This window comes from Cololabis saira, chromosome 20, assembly GCF_033807715.1.
Source record: "Cololabis saira isolate AMF1-May2022 chromosome 20, fColSai1.1, whole genome shotgun sequence".
NCBI classification, from domain to species: domain Eukaryota; kingdom Metazoa; phylum Chordata; class Actinopteri; order Beloniformes; family Belonidae; genus Cololabis; species Cololabis saira.
Genome location: NC_084606.1, coordinates 20,191,476 through 20,218,921, shown reverse-complemented (window position 1 = coordinate 20,218,921; position 27,446 = coordinate 20,191,476). Strand labels below are relative to the sequence as shown.

General features: G+C 39.8%; 1 protein-coding gene across 3 annotated transcripts; it reads left to right on the top strand.

The window, feature by feature from the left end:
- The first annotated feature begins 852 nt into the window (after window positions 1–852).
- shtn2 (shootin 2) lies at window positions 853–27,096 on the top strand. Of its 3 annotated transcripts, XM_061710475.1 has the most exons (18): window positions 853–943; window positions 3,008–3,168; window positions 11,875–11,924; window positions 12,164–12,224; window positions 14,799–14,893; window positions 14,970–15,162; window positions 17,034–17,131; window positions 17,575–17,656; window positions 18,063–18,157; window positions 21,237–21,386; window positions 21,470–21,614; window positions 22,081–22,201; window positions 22,400–22,458; window positions 22,608–22,705; window positions 22,852–22,872; window positions 22,967–23,020; window positions 23,108–23,258; window positions 24,123–27,096. In XM_061710475.1, the coding sequence occupies exons 5-18, from the start codon at window positions 14,822–14,824 to the stop codon at window positions 24,299–24,301; spliced, it is 1,518 nt and encodes a 505-aa protein (XP_061566459.1). In that variant the 5' UTR covers window positions 853–943; window positions 3,008–3,168; window positions 11,875–11,924; window positions 12,164–12,224; window positions 14,799–14,821; the 3' UTR covers window positions 24,302–27,096. The 3 variants fall into 3 exon arrangements, with proteins under 3 accessions (XP_061566459.1, XP_061566458.1, XP_061566457.1); XM_061710474.1 differs by lacking the exons at window positions 853–943; window positions 3,008–3,168 and adding an exon at window positions 3,508–3,544; XM_061710473.1 differs by lacking the exons at window positions 853–943; window positions 3,008–3,168 and adding an exon at window positions 8,932–9,055.
- Window positions 27,097–27,446: the final 350 nt, after the last annotated feature.

Below are 27,446 nucleotides of genomic sequence, written 5' to 3'. Positions count from 1 at the left end.
TATAAACTTTGAATCTGGCAACAACCTGGATTAACTAAATTACAATGAACAGGACTTAATTGGACTGTACTGATCTTGTTGAGATGACTTTTGACATGAATTGGCGCTTTACAAATGAAGTCAATTAAGTTGAATTAAACTGAATTCTTCCACTATTTGAAACAGAAAACACTGTGAATTTGAGAAACATCAGCTAACGATTGCCAATAAGGTTTTGCCATAAATCTGCCTGGGTTCGTACATGTGCGAATAAATGCCAGAAATATAAGCACCCGAATATTTAAAAATTCATTTAAAAATCTGTTTAATCTCTTCAGCAAACCCGGGAGGCTCATGTTCTGCCCAGTCTTAATCTTTCTCCAACCTGGATCTGCTGGATGTGGTCTCGCAGGGCCTTAGTTTTGTCTTAGTTTTCTCTTTATAAAGAATAAATGGGAAGCAGTCAAGATGACATGATCAGACATCAGAGTGTTATCATTCGTAAAAGAAAAATGATAAACCATCCATCCGTCATTCATTACACACTTTGTCCTGTTCAAGGTGGTGCAGGGATGGAGCTGGTTCCAGTCATCACTGAGCGAGAGGAGGACCACACCCTGGTGAAGTGATGAAATATTTCAGGTTGAATTATGCTGATTTATTCTGTAGGTCACCGTCATCACTGACCCTCACCCAGACGAGTCTTCAGACTGTGCTCAGTGTTCAGCTGCAGACGGTGTCACCGCGTGCCCGTCATGACCAGACACCCTGCTTCCGCCTCTCCTATGCCCCTGAGACGGTGATCGACCGTCTGGTACCACTTTGTGCCAGGGTTCAACAGACGGCTTCCTCTCTGACATCATCACTGTGAGACGGCGACGTAGCCGCCATCACTGGTCATAAACCAACGACTGACGACTCTGACGGCGTATCTTGGGTGTTGCTGGGTGTTGCTGGGCGTACAGTAAGTGAAGACTTTTTATTTTCATTGAGTCACATCACACACACCAAAGGGTTCAGGCGGCAGGTCTCCGCCTGAATCTATTGTTTGCTTGTGTGTAAAACATCACGCACAAGCAAAGGCATGATTGCAAACAAACACATTCTTCTTCCTGGTATAATGACAACATTGAACTTTTTTGAAGACTTTGAGCTGAGCAGACAGAAAGAAGAACCTGTTGAAGAGGAGAAGCAGAGCAACAAGTGGCAGATGACAGAGTTAGAGCGACACCTACAGAGCAGAGAGAGGAGGCACCCACACAGCCAGCTGCAGTCGGGGTTTGAGCGCCTAGGTGCGGCAAAAAACTGCAGACTAACTTATACTGGTCTGAAAAAGACAAAATACACATCTAAAAATATAACATCAATTCTAGCATTTGCACTATGAAGTAAACTCCATTGGAAAAAAAGGAAGCTACATAAAAGAATAGATCAGACAGCTGAAATCCATGGACGAGAAAACCAAGGGAATGCTTTGTGAAAGAGTGATGATAAATTTAAATATATATCTTTAAACATTTGTCTTCGTGAAAAAATAATGTATACATTTTTTTCTCCTCCCTCCAATATAGTGTTGTGTCTGGAGTCACCAATTTGTTCAAAATGAATGAAAGCCTTTTAAAACAAATGCACACGAGGCCCAGAGTGGCTAAAAATGTTGCAGCAGAATCTTTCAATGAAAGATGCATTTGTAAATTGAATTTATATTTTGCTATATGTGCATTTAAATCCATTTGTCTGTTCAGAATGTGCCCTTAAAGTAAAACCAAAGAATCTGTTTCAAGCATCATGTTTAAAACATTTCCTCAATTAATTTCCTCAATTATTAATATTTAATGATTTCATAAAATACAGTGGATATATATATATATATATATATATATATATATATATATATATATATATATATATATATATATATATATATACATATATATATATATAAATACTGTTCGATTTGACTAGATGCAAAATAATGTTTTAATATCCTTAGTGGGAAATATGATGCAAGAAAACATGAAAACACTGAGTTAACCACAGATTTGGTGTTAGATTTTATTATTAGTCAAATACCGAGCTATTCACAGAAGGCGCAGAGGACAGGAGCATCACAAAACCCGCTTATGGGCATTAACAGTAACACCAGATTTGTATTTCAGAGTGCTGCATTTGCACATTTCGACCTGCTGATCCTGTCATGTCCTTGAAAGTTGTCAGGATGATCAATAGCAGCAGTAGCCGGATCATATTTGTGGATTTTCTTTTTCTTTCCGTCTTATATTTACTAATGAGCGAGCGTGGATATGAGTGTGTGATAGTCACAGAGGAATATTGTCACTTACGCACCCCACCACACTTTGGGCTAAACTAAGGCAGAGACAAATCCCCCCGTAGGGGACTGAATAAAGAGATCGCTGTTGTCACTAAAAGAATAAATAAATCAAAGAAATGCCTAGGCTCTTTCATTTACATCTGCAACCTCAAACCTTGAACTTTAGGATACAAGCTAAACCTAAAGTTCATGACATGATATCAAGCTGTAATCATGGCCCCAATAAGTTCATGTAAAAACGGTTAGAAAGTTAAAGGAGAGTTCAGGTGCCCTTTTGCTCTGAGGTAAACACAAACAAGTGATGATGCTTGTTTGGACAAATCAAAAGGGCTCCGAAGCACCATTTGTGAAAGAAAACAAGGCATGTGTGAGGGAGGAAAAAAAAGCCTGAGAGTTTTGCATTAAAGTGTATGAAGCAGCTTTGTTTGTTTGTGTTTTGAGCGTACAGTGGAGTCACCAGGAGGCCAGCAGTGTCTGCAAGGCTCTTCTGTCACAACACATCCCATCTCCCTCCACAAACACACGCCTTCTTTCCTGCTCCCCTTTAATTTTGGCATCCTCCTCAGTGAACTTCCAGAAATCCAATCTGTCACCAGTGAGCTAAAAAAAAAACAACAAAAAAACAGAACCTCTCTCTCTTAGAGATTTGTCTCTCGAAATTGTTCATTCACTTCCTCTTCTGCTCTCCTGCCGAAGGACCCGTCCCTCGGAAAGGTCACGGCCCCGCTGGCCTCTCGCTGACCCCGGCCTGACCTAAGTAGGGTAGCTTCTCTGTCTGCTGCAGCTGTGGTGCTGCTAAAAGCCGGGATAATCCAATCACACAGTCATTAGTGCTGAGTAGGCCAGAGCCGGAACAGGTGAGTGCGCTTTCGTCCGTGTGTGGGTGCGTGTGTGTGCACATAGGTGTGTGTGGGTGCGTGTGTATTCCTGTTTGTGTCTCTGTACTCTGAGCCTAATAATCTTTCTCCCTTACACAGATTTTGTTAATTTCACGGACTGCATATGCAGCGGGGGCATAATCAAAGCCCTCCCTCGGTTCAAAAACACATCAGATCAGTGGTGGTGAAATCCAATGATCTGTCACCTCGGCCCAAATCTGCTTCGAGAATTATGAAACAAGCTGAAGCCGCTGCAGTCCTCGCTGCTTCATTAACACTCTGCTTTTTTAAAGAGTCACATGCGTGGATGCAGATGAGGGAGGGGTTGCCAGGGTTGAGGTTTTCAGGATGACAGGTATGTGAATCGCTGAGCCAATCATGTCCGGGATGCTAATGAGAGAAGAGGAAAAATGGGGGACTCCAAACGGTTGTAAAGAGCAATTAAGATGCTTTAGAAAGATGCCGTCTTTTAATTGGGTCCTTGTTGCTGCTTCATGCCTTTTACCATAGCAATGCCTCCCTTTTAAACTTAGTCATATCTGTCTGATTAATGAAATATTAGGCAATGTCACACAGCCATTAACAGATCATACAGTTTTTCAGCTTCTCCACCACTTTTCCCCCCATTTCTTTTTATTTAGTCTCAAGTTTAATAACTTCTTAAATGAATTTAAAAACTCTGTAAAGTACTTGCTTTTGAAAGTGGCCAATAGACAGTGTGTAAAAGTGGTTAGAGCAAATAAAAAAAATATGAATAGAGGAACCAGTCTTTAAAACACCCACTATGTAAACTCAGAGAAAATAGGGAAGGCAGCCATGGATTTACTAAAGCTCATCATCATTCTGTTGTTGTTTTGTTGCTGTGCTGCTGAACGAATCTCTCAGTGTACAGCCTCCACTAACCAGAAATTATGGGCTTTTTCGGGTCAGATTATTTGATGCACAGTTTTGAGGAAGTCTGCAGGAGTGTCTGCTTAATGCTGGCACATGATGGCTAACTTGAACTTTCATAATCAGATCCTCTTCACGTGAACCATTTAATTCCCATAAGAGAAAATAATAAAATAAACTAAGCTTACACTGAAAACAAACGAAAAGTCTTCTATTTTAATTTTAAAATCAAATTCATACAGGTTAATTCGTATTTTCAGCAACCGAGAATCGTTTAAAAGCCTTTCAGTCGCAGTGAGTGCGTGAATTAGTCCCATTGAACCCGGGTTCTTGTTCTTGGCCCTGGACGGAGGAGGAGGGGAGACACTGCAGTTACACGACTGGAAACGTGAAGTTTCCTCATACACAACAGATTCGAGACTTTTCTTTCTCATTTTCTTCCCCCTCGCCCAAAGAGCCGCTACAGAGCCGGGATTAGCGGCGCCTCGGGCGCTGCGTTTCCCCGGAGGCGTCGGCCCGAAACCCGCTCCTGCAGCCGCTCCTGCAGCCGCGCTGCGGCCGCGCTGCAGGGAGACGCTCCTGCGCGCTCTTTGGACGTTTCTCACTTTGTCAAAACGGTTCCTCTTTCACATTTTAAGGCATCGCAATATACAGTATAGGCCTGCTGAATAACTCTAGCAATCTGTCAACTTTTTTGATTTAACAAGAAACTGAATCCAAATATCAATCATAAATAACAAAAACGAAAGTTTTATTATTGTGACAATATTTTAGAGGCCAAAACATTTTTGTTTTTCCGTTAAAAAAAAACATGAAACAAAACAAAAAAAGAAAGCGAATCAAAATAAAAAAACCTACAAAAAAGCTACAGGTTTAACTTAAGACACCACTGTTGTTTTTATGCCGTCCATAATTTTCCTCATCCGTTTAAGATGCAACCAGGACAACCAGGAACATGGCCTTCTTCATGGAAAGTAATTACGACTAATATTATTGCAACTACTTAAAGGGTTAAAGCTATGCTCCATTCTGAGGGAGGTCACAGTAAACTCTTGCTTGGAGAGTTATTCAGTCTCGACCAATTATCTGTTCTCCTGCAAACATTATCATGGTTATCACTGCAGTGTGCAATAGTTGTTGTTGTTTTTTTTAATTACATTGTGTTTTGTTATGAGTGCATAATTCTTGCCCAGAAAAAATGCAAAAAAGGAAAAAATGATATTAAACCAGTACACAATCAATAAATTACATTAAAATAATAATTAGTTAAGATAATGACTATAGAATATGAATTGGATGAACCCAGTCTTCTTCTTTGGTCTTTGTGACAATAAATAAATAATAATAATAATGTGTGATATTGTCAGAAATGCCACACATGGCCACACTGTTAGCTGACCGTCCTGCTTTATAAAGATGGTCAGGAATCCTGAGTGACGTGCTGCTGGAGATGTTGGAGAGCAACACATGGAAAAAAGAAAAGAGAGCAACACATGGAGAGAAAAAGTCTCGTGAAATCAGAAGGATGCCACAACCTTGAATAACAGCAGCTTTTCATCCTTCAGCTTCATAACACATCCAAGTGTGCAACGGAAGTGATTGAAAAGCACACTATTGAATCTTATTTTCTTAGATTGCCCTTTTTATTTCTTAAGAATAAAGAGTTGATAACACTTTTCGTTTGATATGAAAATAAAAATAAAGAGGTACTGAAGCCAGTGTAAAAAATGAAGAGGTTTTCTGCTGAATCTAAGCAAGCAATTTATTCAACTTATTTTCTTAAAAAAAATGTTTTTTTTACACTGTTGGACATATTATAAGACACAAATGGCTAAAGTCAATGGATTAGTTAGGTTTATTGACTTTAATGTTGGAATGTAAGGACATTTTTTTTCTTTAAGAAAATGTACTTACATACAGTATATCAATTACCATTAAATCTTAAGTAGATCATCTTGTACAGTATTTTAGACTGCAGAAGCTACACTATTAAATCTATTTTGTCTGAGTTAAGTTAAACCTTTTGAAGGGTTTATTTGATTTTACAGAGCAGTAGTAGCTGGCTGACTGCTCCATTTCACTCTGTTCACATCACACTTCAACTGCAATTCAGACACCCGTCATCTCCACAAATACTCAGATGACTCTGCAGCGGTGGCGCCAACAAGCTACAGTACAATATCTTGAATGTAAGATGAGGCAGTGGAGATGATTGTGGATTTTGTGAAGACCAGGAATAAGCCAAACACAATTTTCATCATAGAGGAGCTTCGGAGACCAGGGTGTTCAGCTGGACAACAGATCTAACTGGTGATAAACACTGAAGCTTTATCAGTGTTTGCAGCAAGATGTTGTATGTGATAAATAAAATGAAAAAGGAAAAGGAGGCTGGCTCTGTGCTGAGGACCACTTCGGAGCTCTTGGAGCTGGTTGTGCTGAGAAGAATATTGCATAAAATGAAAAACACAACAGACAACACTGCCCTTCTTCCACACAACATGGTGATCACGCAACAGAAAGTCTTCGGTCAGTCTTCTTCAGGTCTGCTGCACCGCAGGCCGCTACAAAGCTCATACAATAAATCTTGTACTGATTGACTGACTGACTTCCCTATGGATAAAATCGTTTCCCTTCAGTGATTATTGAAATACACTATGAATAATTTGACTATCTTAGATTTATAATGTTTTCTTTGAAATTCAAGTCAATAAAAGTAGGAATTGCTCCTGTTTTGTGTTTATATCTCCAGACCATCCCAGGTTTTTTCTTATTTTGATGACATCCCAAAAAGCATACAGTATCTCAGTGGGCTGTTGTTCCGCCTTAAATAAATGATGTGCAATATTTGCAACTGATGCCAAAATTGCCTTCCCCTGTCGATTGAATTACGTAAATGATAAAAAATACAGTGATGAACCGCTCAGGAAATTCCAAGGCCTTTAATTAAGTCACACTGAGCCACGTGGAAAAATTACGTATTCATCTTTCACTTCTCAGGTCTTACTTTTCAATTAATCTGGTTCTAACCAGCTTTCAGAATAAGATAAATAAGGCTTCAGATGAACAGACCTGATGAATAGATCTAATGACACATTTAAAACTAAGCCAAAATACAGAAACTGTGGCATCAACATTAGAACCAGGCTCAACCTCATCAATGACCGGAAGTTTTCTGTATGATGTCATCTATCTCTCACATTGTTGGCAAGGGATTTTGGCCCACTCTTCCTTGCAACTTTGCTTCAGTTAATTGAGGCTCACTAGCACTGGTTTCTGAAGCATTTAAATCAGGTTGAAGTCAAGACATTGACTTGGTCGCTGAAACAACTTTATTCTTTTTTCAGCCATTCTCTTGAAGACTTGCTGGTGTCCCTGGGATCGTTGTCCCGTTGCATGACCCAGTTTTGGCCCAGCTTTAGTTGGCAGACAGACAGCCTCACATTTGACTTGTGAATACAATAGCGTACAGCGGAGTTCACGGTGAACTCAGTGACTGCAAGATGCCCAGGTCATGTGGCTGCAAAACCAGCCCCAGTCATCACCCCTGCTCCACTAGACTCCACACTTATATGGAAACGTTCTTCAATCCAGATTCACCGGTCTTCATGTTTTAGACGTTTCACTGACGGACTTGTGCTGATGTTGATGGCAGGTGATCCATCATGTGAATCAGCGTTGTGTTGGAGCAGAGAAGGCTCTAAAACAAGCAAGCCTAAATAAAAATGAACATGGGATCATATGTTGTTGTCCATCTGAGGCCATATTTGTTTAATGTTTCAGACCTGGAAGGAGCATATGAATTATTCATTTACTTTTGTATTATGCTATGATACAGTTGTGCGAGGAACTGGCAACCAATGAAACCTTGCCTTTCACCTGAAGACAGCTGGAACAAGTTTCACCAGACCCATGTGACCCTGAGTAAGAAGAAGCGGGAATAAAGTAGATAATGGAAAGCTGCATGGACGGATGGATGGATGCTATGATTATAAAGCCTTGTAAATTAAAGTGGTGCACTTTCTCTTTAACATGGCTGTACTTTATAGCTCTGTTTTTCTCTATTTTTATTTTTTTTCTAACAAAAAAAAACAAAAACCCAAACCCATAACACAAACATTATCCTTTAAGATTCTAATCTCCGTCTGGCGCTGCAGCATCAGCTTCATCCATCTGGAACATTAGCCAAGCTAAATCAAAAACTGAGAATTAAATGCAGGTAGTACTTACCCCAAACTAAACTCTCAGCGTACTACTAGAAATCACCTTCTGGAAGGCTGGTGAATAATTAAAACGGGAACGAGGGATAAAGAATTTGAAGAGTCTTAATTATTGATGGTGGAGGAATGTGTGTCATCAGCATCATGGTTGCCACCCACGTCATCATCCGCTGAATCCTTACCCAGAAATGCTGTTCCTGTGGCAGGTGGCTGATGTTTCATAGGTCATGAACTTTAGCCCAGATGCTAATAAAGGAGTAAAAGCAGCTTTTACTTTCCCGCAGCTGCCTGAGTGACATTGATCTTGCAGCGGGGAGACAGTGTCAGCCCTCAGAGACGACATTCACGGAGAGAGGATACATTTTTCACTTTTCACCATATGAGAAGAGGATAGGGGTGGAGGAGTAGAGGTGGGGGGATTGGAGTTCACACAGCCTGTGTGTGTAACATCAAAAGCAAAAATCTGCAAATATCACTATTTAAACAAAAAAAATGAATAAAATAAACACCCTTGATGAATAGGATTTTCTTTCCACTGTTAGAAGTAAGTTCCTCATTTTTGTAACTTGGCGATGGGGGAGGGTTTATGAAAAAATTCCACTTGCTTCTTTTGACATTAGTTTCCTGCTGCGTGGAGAGAAACACATTTTTGTTTGTTCTTGCATACATCTTCGCATACAGCTTCGTAAAGGGCTAAAACTTAAAAACATTGCCAACAAGCAGGATGTGGCTCCAGGATGAAGACAATGCACCTGCTGGTAAGAAATGATAATGTATATTTAAGATAATACTGAGAATGGTAGCATTTTGTAATAACTCCTATCATTTATTAAAGTAGAAAAAGTCGTAATCACAGATACATTTCTTTCATATTGTGAAGATATTCATCATGCAGATTTTTCTAATTTTTCAAGATGATTGTGAAATTCTTGCCTTGTCAATCAAATAACTGGAGTACATTACACATGAACAACTATTCGGGAAATGTTAACAATGCTTTGGGATGCACTTCAGAATGAAAGGAAAAATAATATAAAGACAGATTAAGTCTCCAGGAGAAACGTCAAGCACTATCAAGAAGATAATCTTCCTGCTCCTTTTTCAAAAAGGAGCTCCTTCCAGCTTGTTTTTGTCTTAACTTGTTGTTTTTGTTTTTCAATACATGCTTTTCAGGTTTTCTTGTCATTTTTTAGTCATAACTAAAAACTAATATTTATTTATGTTTCTATTCATGTGCATATTTGTATTAGAAGTTAGATATAAAGATAGACACAACCACCACAGTACTCTTATTTGATCTTTTAGCTTAGCTTACAGTATAAACACCATGTTCATGTTTTCCATCAGTTTAAACTTCATGTATTCTTACTCATTTTGACAAGAAACATATTAGTCTTAATTGTCCAAGGAATTGATAAACATTTTGTAAATGTGCTGTTCACTTTCTTGCCAAAAATTAGATGAGAACGTTGTTTAACTTATCACAAAGACAACCATCCAGTCTGTCTAGACGAAGACACAAGAAAACCTACCAATTAGTTTCAGAAACATAGCTTAATGTCTTATTTAATCCTCCAAAAATGAGGAAAAATGATAAAATGTTCAGATGGGCGGTGTCTAGATTTGAAAATTGCCATCTAACTCTCAACAAGATAGAATAATAATTTCTTATTTTACAACTAGCAAATCTCAGGTTTTTGGGTAGAGGGGAACAGCTGGTAGAAACTGTCTTTAATGTCAAACTTTCTGTGTTCAGAGACTCACTGTATTGCCACAGAAACAAAAACCTATTCATAAGATCCTCCCGTGATTTCACTTCTGTTTTTCTGTTTTTTTCACCAAGAAGCATTTTGAACTTCCTCTTCCAGTCACGTTGACAGGAAGTTTGGATCTTTGGTTGTCTTGGCTTAAACACTCTTTTCAGATGCCAAAACCCAATAATGTCACTCTTCTTTACACAAATCTGGATGTTGAAACAATATTTAATTATTCCTGTTGCCAAAATGTTATCTTCATTGGGGGGAGGGTCAAGGATGCATCCTCTCCACAATAGCTGCACTTGCCATAGACCCACTTGTTAAGAGCATTATATCTAATCCAGATATATACTGCTACACTACCAAAAACATGCAAAAATAATCATTTCCTTCATGCAGATGATGCGTTGTTATACATTACAAAACCCCAAACCACTACCCCTCCATTGGTATCCATGATAGATCAATTTGGTATAGTTTGGGGTTAAAGAATAAACTGAAAAAAAGATTATGACAACAGGCTTACATTTCCTTACTTGTCATCAGAAATTCCTCTTTGAGTAGCTACAGACAAATTTAAACATCTTGGAATCTGCGTAACTAGGAAATATTCTCACTTATTTGAAGAAACGCTTTCAAAGTTTTAAAGTATTTGTTATATGAAGAAAAACTTTAATTAAAACTGATCTCCAAAATCCAGTTCTGGAAAACATTGCCTATCTCTTGTCTTGTCAGCGCCATAAATGCAATGAAAATGATTTCCCATGTTAGATACTACTTTCACCCAGTGGAATAGAAAAGAGATTAATACCGTGGAGGATCTAGAAGAGAAAAACACACTTTCCTCCTTGTTAAAATTACAGTGGGAATGCAATTTGTACAATATTTTGTTCCCGGTTTTCTGTTAGTAAGTTAAAATGCGGGAATACACAATATAAAATCCATATGGAATCAATGAATGTTAATGCAAATGCAAGATCAAAGAAGTTAATCTTGACTATTTACAATATTGGCCAAGCTAATACAGCTCATTCAACAGGAGTGTAGAAACACCTTTGGAAATATAAATTAGGGCATTCAACATTTCAGACATTCTTACCTGCTGCCTCTCTTAAAATCCCACCTCCCCACAGTACCTCTTATGTGCTGATTCTATGGTTGGGGAACTCTATGTGTGCCTTAAAAATTGAGATTCATTAGACTGGAGCCTGGATGCAAAAAATCAAGTGTTTCATCATTTGTCTTAATCCCAAAACCCATCTTAAACAGATTATTTTGGGAGTCACATATTCAACCATTTCAGATTAATGCCTCTTGGAGCGGTTGCCTCTATGCACATTTGGCTAGATATCCTTCCTGCCACAACACAAACATAGAGGTTTTTTTTAATGTGGGAGGAAGCACAGGGAGAGCACACAGAAAGACTCCTGCTGGACCTGGTAATTGAACCACAAACGTTCTTGCTGTAAGGCAACAGTGATAACTACTAAACCCTTCATACTTCCTAGCGTCAGAGATTTAGATTAGTGCTTGCATTTCTACAGCATTTCATTTGTTGTGGGTTGTTTACAGTGAAAAAAATGAATTCTCCCATAGCTAGAAGAAAAGGGAGCTATCTCTTTCTTTCCTTTTATCACGCATGCTGTAGTCACCAGTGTTGCAATTATTGTGTTCTACTGGTGTGTTATTATTGTGACAAATGTTATTGCACTTTCACTTTTACACAAATGCCAGCCTGGTTAAACACATTCCAGTGAATAAATAAACAAATGAACAAAAAAAAAACAACAACTAATAAAATGATTTATTTCTCAATACAGATTCTGAAGATGAAAGTGATTTGTCCTCTGAAGATGAGGAAGATATTCAGGTATTACCGGGGTGGGGGGGGTCTTAAATTTAATCCCATTTAATTTAAAACATTTAAAAGTCAGAAACAATATAAGTTAAACAATCTTGTTTTGCATGAAGATGAAGCAATTTGATTACATCACTTGATTGAAAATGTAAACTACCTGATAATGAAATAAAATATGGATAAAAAATGAGCTGCATCAATTTTGTGTGACAAAAATGGATCTGTTTCTCCTGATTGTAATAATTGAATAGTATGAAATCCTGGAAAACCAGAGGGATGAAGCCAATCAGAGGCTGGCTGAACTGGAGGAAGGTGAGAAATCTCTTTAGTTGTTCATTATTTCCACATGTTTGATCTCACTGTTGTGCCCAGTGATGCAAAATCTAGCAAGACCGGGCAAAACAAGCAAAAACACAATAAACAAATTAAATAAATAAAAAAAATACAACAAAAAACAACATTTCCAGGAAAATGAAAAAAAACAAAAAACAACTGAAGACATTACTGTTATGCCAGCACACGGATCACAGGTGAGAGTCGATGCTCCCATCTTCCTCAGATTGCTTTTGCCACCGCAAAACTGACGTATTTTAAGAGGCACCCACCTAGAACCACCACGCTAATATTGAGGAAAGCACAGTCATTTACAGCTTGTACCAACACATTTGGTGGTTATGTAACTGAAATCAAGACTATCATTAAATAAGGCAATCAGAAGACATGGCTGCCAGAAGAGGTCCACAGGTTACTGGGGGGATGGAAGGCTGCCTTCAGAGCCCGAGATGATGCTGAACTAATAGATCAGAAAAGCCAAGAAAGAGTTCACAAAGAACACTGTTGCAGACTATATATAAGCAGGCATCATAGACCTGTGAAAACATCCCTCTGCTAATTTACTCAACAACTTCTCTGGATGAAATTGCTCCACAGCTGCTCCACATCACCTCTTCCCCTTGACCAGATTTCTCCAGCCAGTGTGGACAGTGCTATCTCTCAAAAAATATTCCCACAAAGCAGCTGGTCTAGACAAAATACTTTTCTTTGTGCTAAAAGACTGTTCAAGAAGAGCTTAGAAATGTCCTCACAGACATTTTTAACACCTTTCTGAGGCAGGCTATTTTTTCTACACACTTTAAAGCTTGCGCTCATTCCAACATCAACGACTACCATCTTGTTGCACTGACTCCACCCATCATAAAGAACTTTGAATGGCTAGTCAAGCAGCACATGACATCCAGTCTCCCTAGACCAGAGGTCAGCAACCCGCGGCTCTAGAGCCGCATGCGGCTCTCTAGCGCCGCCCTAGTGGCTCCCTGGAGCTTTTTCAAAAATGTTTGACCTTTTATTTCTTTTTTTTCTCTTTTTTTTCTCTTTTTCTCTTTTTCTTCTTTTTTCTTCTTTTTTTCCTTTTTTTCTCTTTTTTTCTTCCTTTTTCCTTTTTTAATCTCAAAATTTCGAAGAAAATTTTTTTCTGGACATTTCAACTTTTTTCACAAAATTTTTACTTTTTTCTCGACAATTCGAGTTTTTCTCAACATTTCCACTTTTTTCTCGACATTTTGACTTTTTTCTCAACATTTCGACTTTTTTCTCGAGATTACACTTCAACATTAATCTCGAGATTTCAACTTTTTTCTCAACATTTCCACTTTTTTCTCGAGATTACACTTCAACATTAATCTCGAGATTTCAACTTTTTTCTCAACATTTCAACTTTTTTCTCGCCATTTGCCTTCATTCTAAGATATATACAAGACTTTTCATTTTTTGCGGCTCCAGACATATTTGTTTTTTGTGTCTTTGGTCCAATATGGCTCTTTCAACATTTTGGGTTGCCGACCCCTGCCCTAGACCCTAGACCCCTACCAGTTTACAGGACAATTGGTCAACTGTAGATGCAATTTCCATTCCTGTACACTCAGCCTTCACTTTTCTTGACAGTTCTGAACACTGAGGTGCCTCAGGGATGTACACTTAGCCTCCTGATCTTCACCCTGTTAATACACGATTGTTCACCAGAGCACAGCTCCAATCTCTTCATAGAGTTCACTGACGACGTAACTGTAGTGGCTTTCATTACCGACGACAATGAGCAAAACTGCATGACAGCTGTACGAGCCATCCTGTTTATCTAAGCAAGTTGTACAGTGACAACAATCTCTTTCTCAACTTGGTGAAGATGAAATAGATTATTGTTGACTTTTGAAGAGTCTTCTGTCCTCTGACCATCAACTATACTGTCAAGCAAGTGAGCCCTTCCCGGTGTACATGAAGTAGAGGATCTTCCTCTGGGAAAACAAGACTACATCAATAGCCAAGAAAGCTGAAGACCTAAAGCTCCACCATCCATCAAGTGTTTATTCTACTGAGTTGAGTGTCCTGACCAGCGGTATGGTTTGAAGCTCTACCAACTCCAAACCTGTCTTGTGAATCTGAATGAAGGTACATTTCTCTCATCGTTCATGGAATAGTAGGGAATGTATAGGAAAGCACTCGTTAATGTCAGAGACCACAACCACCCCTCAAAGCTTTTTCCACCTTTTCCAATCTAGAAAGATATTTTGGAGTCTAAGGACTTGCACCCCAATAACCAAGGACAGCTTTGTTCACCAGTCTGTCAGGAAGCTCCTTTCCCTCCCTCCTCTGTCTTCAGCCATCACAAACTCTGCACCCTGACCCCTCACAAACCCTTCTGACTGGTCTATCACCACTTAAGTTGCATTTATTTTCTTCAAGAAGTATTTTTCTACCCTTTTGTTGCATTTTATTGTTGTTATTTTGTTTTCTAAATAGTATTGTGGTTCTAGAAAGGTTACCACTCTTTAACCAGTTCAGATGTGTTTTACACCTGTGCAACTATGATGAATGTCCTCTTTTCGCCATTAGTTTCCAATCAGCTCCTGAAAGAAATGAACGTGTTGGAGATGCAGTTCCAGATTGAACGTGCTTGCAGAGAGAATGCAGAAGTACTGGCTCTCAAGGTAAATCTCCTAAACACTGTTTTTCCATTTCTTTCCTTGACCACATCTCTCAGCCACTGTCTCCTGTGTTGCTTAGGTGAGTAAAGAGAACAAAGTTCTGAAAAGGAAGAGCCAGATGCTGATGCCGCTGATCCAAGAGCTGCCAGAAAACCTTGATCTTGTAACGCTTGATGAAGAAACTAATGACGCAGTTGATGGTGATGTGGCTGATCTCGGCGAGGTCAACAATGAAGAGACAATGCTACTCGAGAGTCAAGCAAAGATCACAGGTTAGCACTTATAACATGATTCCAACCAGTTTGTATTTACTTTTTGTTCCCTGGATTTTAAAAGTGATAGAAGACAATGTGATAGTCTCATTGATCTGCCCTGCAAAGGTTTCTCAGCTGAGTTGCTTAACCAGAAGAAGCCTGGATGCGTTTAGTTTTCTTATGTAAGCAAAGACTCACCAGGCATAACCTGCATTAAAGCTTCAGGAAAGATTTACACTGGATTCACACAGCAGCGTTGCGGCTATGTATGATGGAGGTGATCTGCCAGCCGTCGTTTTTGGGTGTATTCTGTTCATCAGAAAGGCAGGCAGAGGGCTGAATTTCTGGGCTGATGCTTTCACTTCTGACCCTCCTCTTGTACAAGTTCATTTGCTCAGCTCCAGCTGTATAGCTGCATCTTGGTTGGCTGACACATGCAATGAAGCAGGAAAACTTAGTTTTTGATGGATGCAATACTCGCAACCCCCAATTTATTTTGGCAGCAGAAGACATCACCCCTTTCAAAGTCTATGAGATGGACACAGATAACGCACAAAACGCAGCTGTGAGAATCCAGCATTAGTCTTAATTTGGTCAGAAGATTTAATATTATGAGTCTACCCTCCATAAGTCAACATCTAGGGTCTATTGCACTGAGCGAGGGAAGTACATTTTGAAAAAGCCAGCTCTTTCTCCTGTTGGACCCTACGAGTCTGGTGCATTTGCATAACTTTGAAACAGTTTGGTAGGGTGAGTGGTTCTACATGATTTCTAATCCAGGACACTTTTTGTTACATTAATTATCTCTTTACCATCTGCTAGTTTCTTATTTTATGACTACACTGTTACCCCCCCCTCTCCTCCCAAAAAAAAAAAGAAAACCAAAAACAAAACAACCTCTTACACAGCCTTGGCTCTATAAGCTGAACACATGGTAACAAATGGTGCTCCAGCCAGTCACCAACAGAGGTAAAAGATTTGTGCTTCTGCTCGTGGACATGAAGTGGACAATGGGCGTAGAGGCCTCATGATGGGGCGGGATTTGTCTGAGGGCACTGGAGGGAGGGAAGAATTTGCTCTCCATGTTTTGTTGATGTTTTGTTTCAAATATCAACAGACCCTTTAGCTTGTCTTTTTCTACTGGGATGATTGTTTATCCGACTTTCATTTTTTTCTTTCTAATTGAAAAAAGGCTAACACACTTGCTGAAATGAAGTTGGCTATCAAAGATAATGTGATTGTTTTTGTAGCAGTTAGGTGATAGATGACCAAAACGTAATTTCTCTTTATTATTATTTATTTAGCTGGTTGAAATAAAACCAGACAATGACTCCAAGCTTGCGCAGGCTTCTCATCGGGTAAGAGGGCCAGTCCACTGCTATGACCCAGTAAGATGGCCCCATGCCAGTCACATCACTCACATCACATCACATCACATCACATCACATCATCATAATTAGTCAAAAAGCCATCATTTGTATATGCTTTTCACTTAAGCAAATGCACACAAGTACATAAAACTGCATCAATTGTTTTCATTTTCATTTGATATGATTTAGCTCATTTTGAGGAAGGACAGCAGGGAAAATGTCTCAATCTTGGATTTGCTTACATAATCTTATTTTCATCCTTCAAACTCAGTTGAAAACTTTGTTTGCATTTAATCTGATGTGAGTATCTGTTGTTTGGCTCTTGTTGAGCCTCTTAACCTTGAAGAAATCTTGCCCTGGGCCACCTGCTGTCTGTTGGCGACCCCTGAGGCGAGTGTTTATGCCTCAGAAGCTACAGCACTAGTGCGACACTGCAGGAAAACAGGACAGACACACTGGGAACAATTTCACTTTAAATGACAAAGTAATGTAGCACCTCAATCTCTGTCTGTGTGTTAGCGCTGCAGGCTTCGGTGGACGGTTTACTGGCTCAGAACCTGCAGCTGGAGCAACAGGTGGAGGAACTGAACTTGGTGCAGGTCCAGCTCAGAGAGCAGGTATTGTTAAGTTACACAGCCGTGTGTGTGAGTCCTTGTTATTCTTTAGTCTTTTAGCCTTCATGAACTCTAATCTTGTAGGGTTGGTTGTCTTTGTGGCAACAAAAGCTAGGTCGTACTCAGAACAAAAGAGAGAATCATATTAATCCGAGTTGGATTGAAGATAGAATTATTTTGTCCAAAATAAATAGAAGTCAATACAATGTGTGTGTCTGAATGTGTGTGTGTGGGTGGGTGTTACTCATGTTGTGGGGGATCTGGATCAGCATACACAGCCCTGAAATAAAAATTGCTGTGTGAAGACATCTTTTTGCCCAAGTAGTTATTGTCAAGGTTAGAGAAAGTCTCAAAGACCAAATACAAATCTTTGTTCTCTGACACATTTACCATGTGTGAGTGTGTGTGTGTCACGAAACAACTTCAACACTGCTGTTTTCTCTCAGCTCGCTCTGGAGGTTGAAGAGAAAGAGGCCATTCTGAGGAAGATGAGCAAACAGAGCAAGACCATGAATAAAATCAAACGAGGTACAGTCCCATGATCACTAGACTGAGGCTGACTGTTAAATTCAAGTATGCATTTTTTTCTGATTAGAAAATGTGTTTTATTTTTACAATGTCACATAATGGCAAACATGTCTCTTATGTCTTAAGGTCTTTCCTCATTTAATATCTTTTTTTTCAGCAATTAAATAATCACTTTGCCCAAATTGCAAACAAACATTTTGCTGTGCAATTTGTTTTAATTGAAGTACGCTAAGATGTGAGGCAGTGCTTTACTTCACAATGTGATTTGAATGTGATGCTGAATTAATTTATTGTAGATGAACCATAAAAGCTACTAAAATGTGATTATTTTTTCAATTGAAAACATAATGAATGTTATTAAGTCACTAATCAATAACTGTGTGTGTGTGTGTGTGTGCATCCCCAGTCTCCCAGCTCGTCTCAGAGGAGTTCACAGAAATGTCTCAGAAGCTGGAGCTGGAGCAGGGCCTCCGGCAATACGTTGAAGACTTTGCCCAGCAGGTGTGTGTGTGTGTGTGTGTGTGTGTGTGTGTGTGTGTGTGTGTGTGTGTGTGTGTGTTTTCATCAATGCACATAATATTTTTGTCACACATTCACACCTATAGATACTGGGGCTGACAGGTAGAAAGGGTGACCTTCGGGATAGTTGAGCAAAGGGACACTGGGACAGACAGGAGGGACAGACATCCTCAGAAACATGCATGCTGTGTTGCTGTGTGAGAGCAGCTGAGGTGGCACGACGGCAGGGCGCATTTCAATTCTCCGTTTTTAACACTGATGGTCAGACTATCAATGAGACGTGGTATTCACACTCACAAGACAAAAGCACAAACACACACTTTCACACAAGCAGGGAAAACAACTCAATTCACTTAAAATCCTCAAACCCAAACAAATCCACACACACCCTTACACACACCCAGCTGTTCTTTAAATGGAGGGCTTTTCTTTTCAAAACATCTCCTCTCCCTTCCCCTCTCATTTGGCCCCGCCCCTTCCCATAATTAGCGCTCATCATTGCTGCTGCTGGAGAATAGTGCACTTTAAGCACAACCTGTCTTTGCCTGACACCTTTATGTTTTGCCGAGCATATAGCAATTGTTGCCTTTGTGCACAGTGTCCTCCATTTACCGGACAGGCGCACAATGGGCTGCCTCGCAGGGGTCCTTACCTGTCAAAAGGACCCCCAGCTCCCCACACAATTTAGCCCTTTTACTCTCAATTCATGGTAAAAGACCCCCCTGAGCTGAATGCCTCTTCTGTGCACTGCTATTTGTCTGTTTTCATGTGTTTTGAAAACAACAACCATTCGCACCTCTTCTCTGTGGTGCAGGGTGGTATAATGATGCAGATCCTCAAACAGGAAACAATTTGGAGCTTTTTTTTTTACGTGTGTCTTTGTCCCTTTGTGCTGCGGTGTGTATGTATTAAATAACTGTGCTAATTGCTGTGTGAAATTGCTCTCCGCTGAAGAGGGACCAAAGATCAGAGCGGTGTAATTTGCAGTGCGAAGCCTTGTGTTGTGTGTTGTTGACACAGAGCTCACCAAACCCGCTGTTTGTCCTCAACGTGGTATCACAGAAATGAAAACCAATTCTTTTTTTACACTTCCTGTTCTCGGATATGCTTTAAAACATGTTCACAAAGTTTATCTCAAAAGTACTTTCTGAGCCCACTATGAATAGAGTGCAGAAGTTTATTGTCTCATGGAGTGAGGACATCATCATTGACGATGATGTGCAAACTAAAAATTACAGTTTTTTTTTTTAATTATGAAAAAAACGGCAAACTGAAAATTACATGGAAACATTTTTCAAACCTGCAAAAATATGAAAAAAAAACTGCTAAAACTCCTCCTGGCTACAATGATAGCCTTTATTTAATTGACCATGATCATCTCTTGAAACAAAACTAAGCGCAAATGAGCAAGTAATCAATGATGTTAAAGAATGAGAGAGGACTGATTTATGTCCAGTTAGAATTTTTTCAGTGGTGACGAGCAGAGAGTTGAATGAGAACATCACAAATCCCATTATCAAAAAACAGAACCGTTCCACAGGATTTGAGACATTTAGCAAATGTTCTCATATCCCCTTTTCAAATGTTCACCTGCCATGAACTTGTTTCAAAGTCACAAACCCTTCTAGCAGAACCTGGCGTTGAGTAGAATTTGATTCAGTGAAGTCTTGAAAGTATTTTCTAGCTTGTAGGGATAAAAAAAAAAATCACTTCACAAGACATCTTAAGAGCCTCAGGATGACCCAGGGCAGTTTAGAAGTGCTTCATTCAACTAATGCTACACACAGAACACAAAAACAGGATCGTTTTAAGCCAAGGAAGGTGTCATTGCAGAACTGAAACACTAAAATGTCAAATCAAACATTAGTAAGAATCCACAAACAGCAAATGTAGCGTATAGACGACAAATGAAGCCCTACATTAAAGCACGGTGGAGGTTTTATCATGCTCTGGGGCTTTTTTGCGGCCTATGATACTGGAGATATTAGATATATCAAATAATAAACGATAATGATCACTGAGGCATTTCAGAATAAAACTGTTTCAGAGTTAAGCTAGATTTAGATCAAGGATGTTCAGTTCTGGTCCTTGATGTCTTCCTACTCTACGCACCTGGTTCAAATGTAGACCATCGACAGACTTGTGTAGACCCTGATGACAAGCTGATGGTGATCCAATCAGGTATGTTTGAGCAGCAGGGAACTGTAAAATAAATCAATGAATCAATATATAAATTAATCAATAAATAAATCAATAAATAAGTCCTGCAAATCTTAGAAAACCTTGACCACTACCTGAATAGCGTCATCTACCAGCTAACAGAAAAGTTTCCAGGTTGATGCAGAAAAGGTTTGAAAGCCTCCCATTGTTTTGCTAAATGTTGTGCAAAAGAAAATTAGCAGTTTATCATTTCGCATTTGTTGTTTTTATTTCGCTATTGGCCGTTTTGTTGGTAGCTTTGGACATATTGTTAAAATGTTCAGATGACACAAAATTGGTTAATTATGAGTCATTTTTGTTGACTGCTCTGAGGAGCCAGTAACTCTAAGCGGGACTGTATCGCACATATTCATTTATCACTTTTATCACAATATACAATCTGTGGTAAAAGCTCTTGCAGAAGAACGGCGGGTTTATTTACAATGCTCTGATGATTAAGAAGCTCTCAGATTCAGTTATTAACTACAACTGCTGTATTTATCTGTAACACTGTTGAGGAAATCATTCGAGAGTGAATTGTGGCAAGGCTTCATTTTTTTGTTTATCATAATGGAAAAATAATGACGCTTTGTCTCACAGAAAAGTCATCCTGTTTACATTGTTAGGACTTAACAATGAAGCTGATGGCTAATAACAGCTTCCACGCCATTGTTCAATCAAACGCCCGTTTCAAAACATTTTCTTTGCATCGCGACAACCTCCTGGTGGGAGGAAATCTACAACCAGCAATTCAGCTCACTTCATAATGGGGCTTCATTGTGATTAATGCATTTTCTTTTCCCATTTTCTTAGAAGCAGATGATTTTAAAGATTGGCTGAAATGTGTTGTTTGCTTCCTCAGATGATAGTGGAGCAGAAGGTGGCCCAAACACAGGACACGATGGGGACGTGTAGCTCAGAGCCCGGGATGCAGCTGCAGCTCCAGCAGGCACTGGAGCAAATATCCCACGTCAGCACGGCCCTGTGTGATATACAGCGCTACTACCAGGAGGTGAGCAAGAGAGTGTCATGGTACAGCAGAATGCTTTCCTGGTCTATCAGCACACGGTCTCTCAGTCTCTCTCGTTCCTGCAGAGCAAGGGTGCTGTGGAGCAGAGCGGTGTCATCTCTGAGCTGCAGAACCTAAAAGAGCAGCTGGAGATTAGTGAGAGGGAGAGGAAGACTTTGGAAACCCAACTGTCTGAAGCTCATAGACATGCCACACAGCTGCAGGAAGAAGGTACAAACTATTTAAGACAATACAAGCATCTCTTGGTACCTTCTAGTGGTTGAATGTTGTAACCTAACGATAAAACATGAGCTTTTCTACTCACACCTCTAAAAGCTTGTCTGTAGGGTTCCAGTCTTGGATAGATTGTGAAGCAACTGATTCAAATAGTCTCCTCTCTTCTTCTGGTCCATTGCAGATGACACTTGTGTCCATAACTTCATTCCCGAAGCCTCAGGAGTCTCTGGAAGTTGTACTTTCTAGGTTGTTCTCAGTAAAATCTTGTCCTGTTAGAGCAATTTCCGTATTAAGCGTACTCTCTTCATCTGTATCTGAGTTGTCTTTGACCTATAAAGGACTGCTTCATCTCATCTTTCACTCCATGTTACGATAAGACTGCATTGTTTGATATTTGACGTTGAACACTGTGATCTTGTAATATCTGGACAAGCTCTCCCTGTGTCTGCTCCCTGCGTAGTCAAACAGTTGCAAGAAATACCGAACCAGGAGCATAAAACTGTTGAACTGATGGGGGAAAAATCTCTTCTTCCACCTCCACCTCCACCTCCACCTCCACCCCCGTCCACTCCTGCCGTTAAGTACGTCTCACTTAAGATGCATATTTCTCCTTGAATGAAAGAAGTAAAAGTCGAAATACTATTTGAGATTTTACTTGTTTTGTTTTTTTTTAATCTTGTACTGACAGAAAAATGTAAACACAGAGTTATAAGATCGTTTTTGGTGCATGGCACTGTGATATGAAGGCTGTGACCTCTGGTTTTTATCTCTCCGCCTAGTTTACAAGATTTCCTGAGGAGCAGGAGACAAACCTGCATAAATCCAGCTGACCAAACCAGTGAGTCTCCCAGTCACACTGAACTTCAACTATTATTCATACGGGTTGCTTTAAAAACAGTTTTTTATTTGATTACATCCATCCTCTCACTTTATTTACACGTACTGCAGCCCATAAGGTGTATGTTGTCATTTTGTTTTTATTTTAAGAGCCAGCACCCTTGTTGGACATGAAGGCAAAGGCAGTGGATGAAATGATGGAGAGAATAAAGAAAGGCATTTCCTTGAGGCCCATCCAAAAAATACAGGTAGAAAAAGAAAATATTATGGATTTAAGCTTTAGACATTTAGATGATGTTACTGTCAAAAAAAATGTCCCTAATAAGTGGGAATTAAAAAAATATAACTCCCAGACTTTGTCTGATGACAATCATCTCACTTTTTTGGCTCGCAGGACGACGACAGCTCCTGGAAGGTCAGTTATCTTTTGCTTCTTATCAGTTCAATCAAGCACCTCTGCTAATTGGACTGGTAATTTGTTTTTTTTAAAATATCAACTCATCTCATAGGACCAGAGAAGTGAAAACAGAAAATCTGCCGTCATGGAGCTCAAAGTAATACTGGTAACTGATGATACGCTGCTCTTATCTGCACTGTAGAGACAAAAGACTTTCGTCTCTTGATGCGTGTTTTACAATTGTACACACCAGGGGAACATGAAGCATCAGAGTCACCGCAGAGTACCTTCTAGGAGGGGGATCGGACGAAATGTTGGCGAGTCAGAGCTCCTGCTGGTGCTGCAGAGGAGGAGGAAAGTGATGGGAGATAATCAGGACTCATTGTCCTCAACTCAAACACAGGGTGCGCTGCCTCGTCCTGCCCTGGGTGTCAAAAGTCTAGTTTTAGTTTTTTTATTAAATGGATAATGGTTATTATTACTGTCAGTGTATATTGCTGTCTAAGTGGTTATAAACTCTAGTGATTTGTTCGGGACTTCAGTTGAAAATAGCATGTCTCGATGGATATATGTTTATTGAGCTGCTAAAACATGATTTAGCCTGTTATCAACCATCATAAATGAAAGTGTAGGAGATACATCAATGTTAGTTGACTCTACATGACTGATCTGTGACAATCCAGCATAGTTTTCACCAGGTTGAACTTCTGACTTGTCTGTCTGGTCTTTTATCGGGCATTTAAAGCTGCCATGTAAGCTTGTAAGCAGACAATTGTCTCTCAACATCAGTGTCTCACTACGATAAAAGCAGCTCCTGCTAAATCAACTTCTCTTGTGAGAACTGGTGGTTTCTGTCATGAGTCTGTCAGGCCAAAGCATCCAGGAAACATGAGGAGCTCACAAAAGTTTAAACAAATTCTGCTCAGTTTTCTGCTCGGTCCATCGATAGAAAAAAAGGGAGGTATTCATGTGAAAAAAGAAGGAAAAATAAAAGTTTGGATAGGATCATTTAAACAGCTTTTCAACCAGTCACTGTGATACTTGACCTTTTAAGATATCATTATGTGGTAAAAGGGAATGACAAGGAAACAAGACTGCACAGTAACCATCAGGTCACTTCCAGGGCAAGAGGAACTTGAACTTTTCAACTAACTACAATATTTATAAACTAAATGAATATCTTTTTTTTCTTTCTAACTTAAGTGTTACAGCGTGTTCTCATTTTTGGATTCGTGCCTAACATGAGTATGTGCTGATGTCTTGGCCAGACCCCCAGCCAGGAGAAAGATGTGGCCCTGCAGCAGCTGATGGTCCCTGGGCAGCCGAGAGCAGCAGCGCTCCCGTGCTCCGGAGGCTGAAACAGAACCGGGAGAAGAGAGACTCTCGCATCAGAGCCTCGGCGCTGGTCGTCAGCCCTGAAGATTCACACGTAATACCCAACATATAAAATGCTCAACCTCTCTGATGTCTGGAAACCGCTGGCTAATGAAAGTCCAAATAAAAACAGTTCTGTTTTATGTTTGTTTAATCTCCTGCTGAGTACCAGACAGAAGGAGTTTCCGAAGGAAAAGCATTTCTTTTAAGAGCCATTTAAGCCCGGGTCTGCAAAAAGCAGAGGGCAGTGTTAGTCATGGTACCTGAACTCTTATTCGTGTCTAGTCGTGTTTTATATCCAGAATCCTTTATTTTATTTTATGTTTATGGGTGAGGGGGTTCTTGGCTTTCAGCTGATCTAAGTGCAGGAAAAATAGGTGAATAAAGCCTGAGCCCTTACAAAAATCCTTTCTATGAATACCCTTGCCCACTCCTTTCCCTATCTTCCTCTTAAAGCTCATTCTAGGCTGCCTTGTGTTTAGGCACATTAGAGCTGTCACACCAGGAGCCCAAAGGTGTTGCAGCGATAAGAGCCTCATGTGATCTGATGCTTCCCTCCTGAAAGTTCTTTAAATGCTGCGGGTCGCCTTTTGTTTTCTCACCTCTGCATGGGGATTGCATATATGTGTGCATGCATGAATGAGTGCACGCACCTTTACACCACACCATCAATCTGCCTATCTACCTTTGTTAAAAGCACTTGAAAATAGGATGAAATTACTCTCACCTTTCGTTCTGACACCATTTTAGTGTCTTCACACTGTTTCACATTATATATTTACTTTATTTAGCGCTTTACCGAAAGGTGTGCCTTTTCACTCTCGGGCATGCATTTTTGATTGTTTTCATCCGTGATCTCAAAGGTGTTAGCATTTCAGCTATAGTAATATATGCTGCCCTTTCTTTATTATTGAACTCCTGCACATGACTGTGATTGTGTGTGTGTGTGTGTGTGTGTGTGTGTGTGTGTGTGTGTGTGTGTGTGTGTGTGTGTGTGTGTGTGTGTGTGTGTGTGTGTGTGTGTGTGTATTTGTGTGAGAGAAAAATAGAGGAAGTTGTGGAAAGGTCACTCTGTAATCCAAAAATCAATATTAGGAAGAACTTTTTAATGACTCATATATGGATGGGATCTGAAAGGCATCAGTTCATGTTTCTTTCCCTTTCTTAACATTTTATAACAATGTTCCATTATTGAGGATTAAAAGAAAATGCAGATTAATGTTAAAGCCATCAACATGTCTCTTTTATTGAGTGGTACATTTTATACATTTGATCTTTTAACTTTGATATTTGGTCTTAATTTTTAATGATTTGAGCCAAAAAGTGTATGTTGACCAAAGATCTAAATTGCTGACCTAAAAAGAAAGAACTTTTGCACTCTTCAAACGGTATTCCTCCTGAGAAATTAGACTTCAGCTCCACTAGTTCAGATCTTTACTGGACGAGGCTGATGATGCTTACGGTGACTTGCTCCTTCTGGCTGAGTCGCAGCAAAGTTTTGCAGCGAGTTATTGACTGGCTGTCTGGGATTCGCTCCTTTATAGACGCACGCAAGTAGAAAGAGCAGCACGTGGAAGAGTGCGAACTGTCAGACCGTGCATGGATTCTTCATTTGAGATTTCCACCGGGCCAAACTGAATGAGCTCAGGTCTGAACAACACGGTGAACACCAAGGAAGAGAAGTTATAGCATTATAGCATTTTAATCCAAAGTGGGCTTGATAAGAAAAAAAGCCTCACATGGGGTTCATCATAAACCCAGTTCTTCCCAGTGACTCTGACAGTGTCAGATGACCTTTTAACAGCTCACTGTAATCAAAACAAAGCAGACGACTGACTTGATAGTAGATTACTGACTGTGACTGCAGATGTCCTTGTGAGCTGAACGTGATCGGCACCCACAGACCCTAACACATCTGGACTGCGTTTCCAGACACCATTGTTGTCAACTGTGTTAGCACCTAACATAGCTGGAAAGATGCGAACACAAAGCATCTGGCAACAGTGTGGTTTGGATCGCCGAGGTTCAAACCAAACTTATAGTAAAGCCGTTTTCAGTTTTCAGAAAACAGTCATACTTTGGATGTTTCAACACTGCATCATACTGCTATTAGTTAAATGCTAACTTCGGTCGTTGTAGGGCAAATGCACTCCGAATGAATTTCAACCTCTTATTTCTCTTTTGTTGTGTGGGTTGATTAGGATGATTTATGCACGCCCACAACTAACTCCGCCGGCCGGAGCTTCTGCCATTTTTTCGTAGCGGTGTATCGCGTAATTCGCGTCAGGCAGCCAATCAGAACAGTGTCTCATTATCATAGCCTCCCCGCCCACTCAGAATCCCACATAGAGAAGGAGGTTAGAAACGGGGAAGATAAAGACATGGCTTAGAGACTGAATTTCTCATTTATTTAGCAAAAACAATCAAAAGCTTGTTTTTAAGACATTCAAGGCCTGTTTAAAATAGGTATTAGATGACATAATAGGTCCCCTTTAAATTACAACCTGAGTTTATCTGTGATACACCAAGGTGTTTTAGGGTTAACAGCTCAGATTCTGCAGTCTGTTGTATGCCTTCTTTTATAGTAACAAACCTTTTTTATATATTTGAAAGTTGGCGTCGGGGCAGTCGTTTTCCATTCTTTTTTCAGACTCATGGACAACAGACCGACAGAGAGAGAGAGCAAACCAATAAACCACACCCTAACCCTGATAAATCATTAACTTCCTCAATGATTCTTATTTTGAATTCTGTATTCAAGGCTCATTTTGAGATATTTTTCTTGTATTTCATTGTCCTGACAAAAAAAAAATCAAAATGTATAGACCAACTGTGTGTAATTTTGAATGTTTAAAAACATTAATAAAAGCAGCAATATAATTCAGGATTTGCACATTTGTATTTCCTACATGCAGACCCGGATTAACTCGGTGTGGTGCCCCAGGGTGACCACACTTGAAGTGCCCCCCTGCTCCCACATTTTACAGTAAAAAAAGGGAAATTTACTATGGTTATGAAGACCATAGATTTACATGAACGTATTGCTGAAGTACATGCTCAACACTCATACTACAAATAAATGTAAGACAAGCAACCAACTAAGAGTAACACCACAGATAGACATGAGTCTACAAACGCCAAACTACACTGATGCTCCAATCAGAATGCACCTCACATGCCAATGTAACACCACATGTTAACTATCATCATTTCCATCA

Coding starts and splice junctions, on each gene's coding strand:
- shtn2 (XM_061710473.1), top strand. CDS start 9,022: ATGTGGCTCCAGGATGAAGACAATGCACCTGCTG. Junction 9,056..11,874: donor TGAAGACAATGCACCTGCTG/GTAAGAAATGAT, acceptor TTCTCAATACAG/ATTCTGAAGATGAAAGTGAT. Junction 22,202..22,399: donor CCGTCCACTCCTGCCGTTAA/GTACGTCTCACT, acceptor CTCTCCGCCTAG/TTTACAAGATTTCCTGAGGA.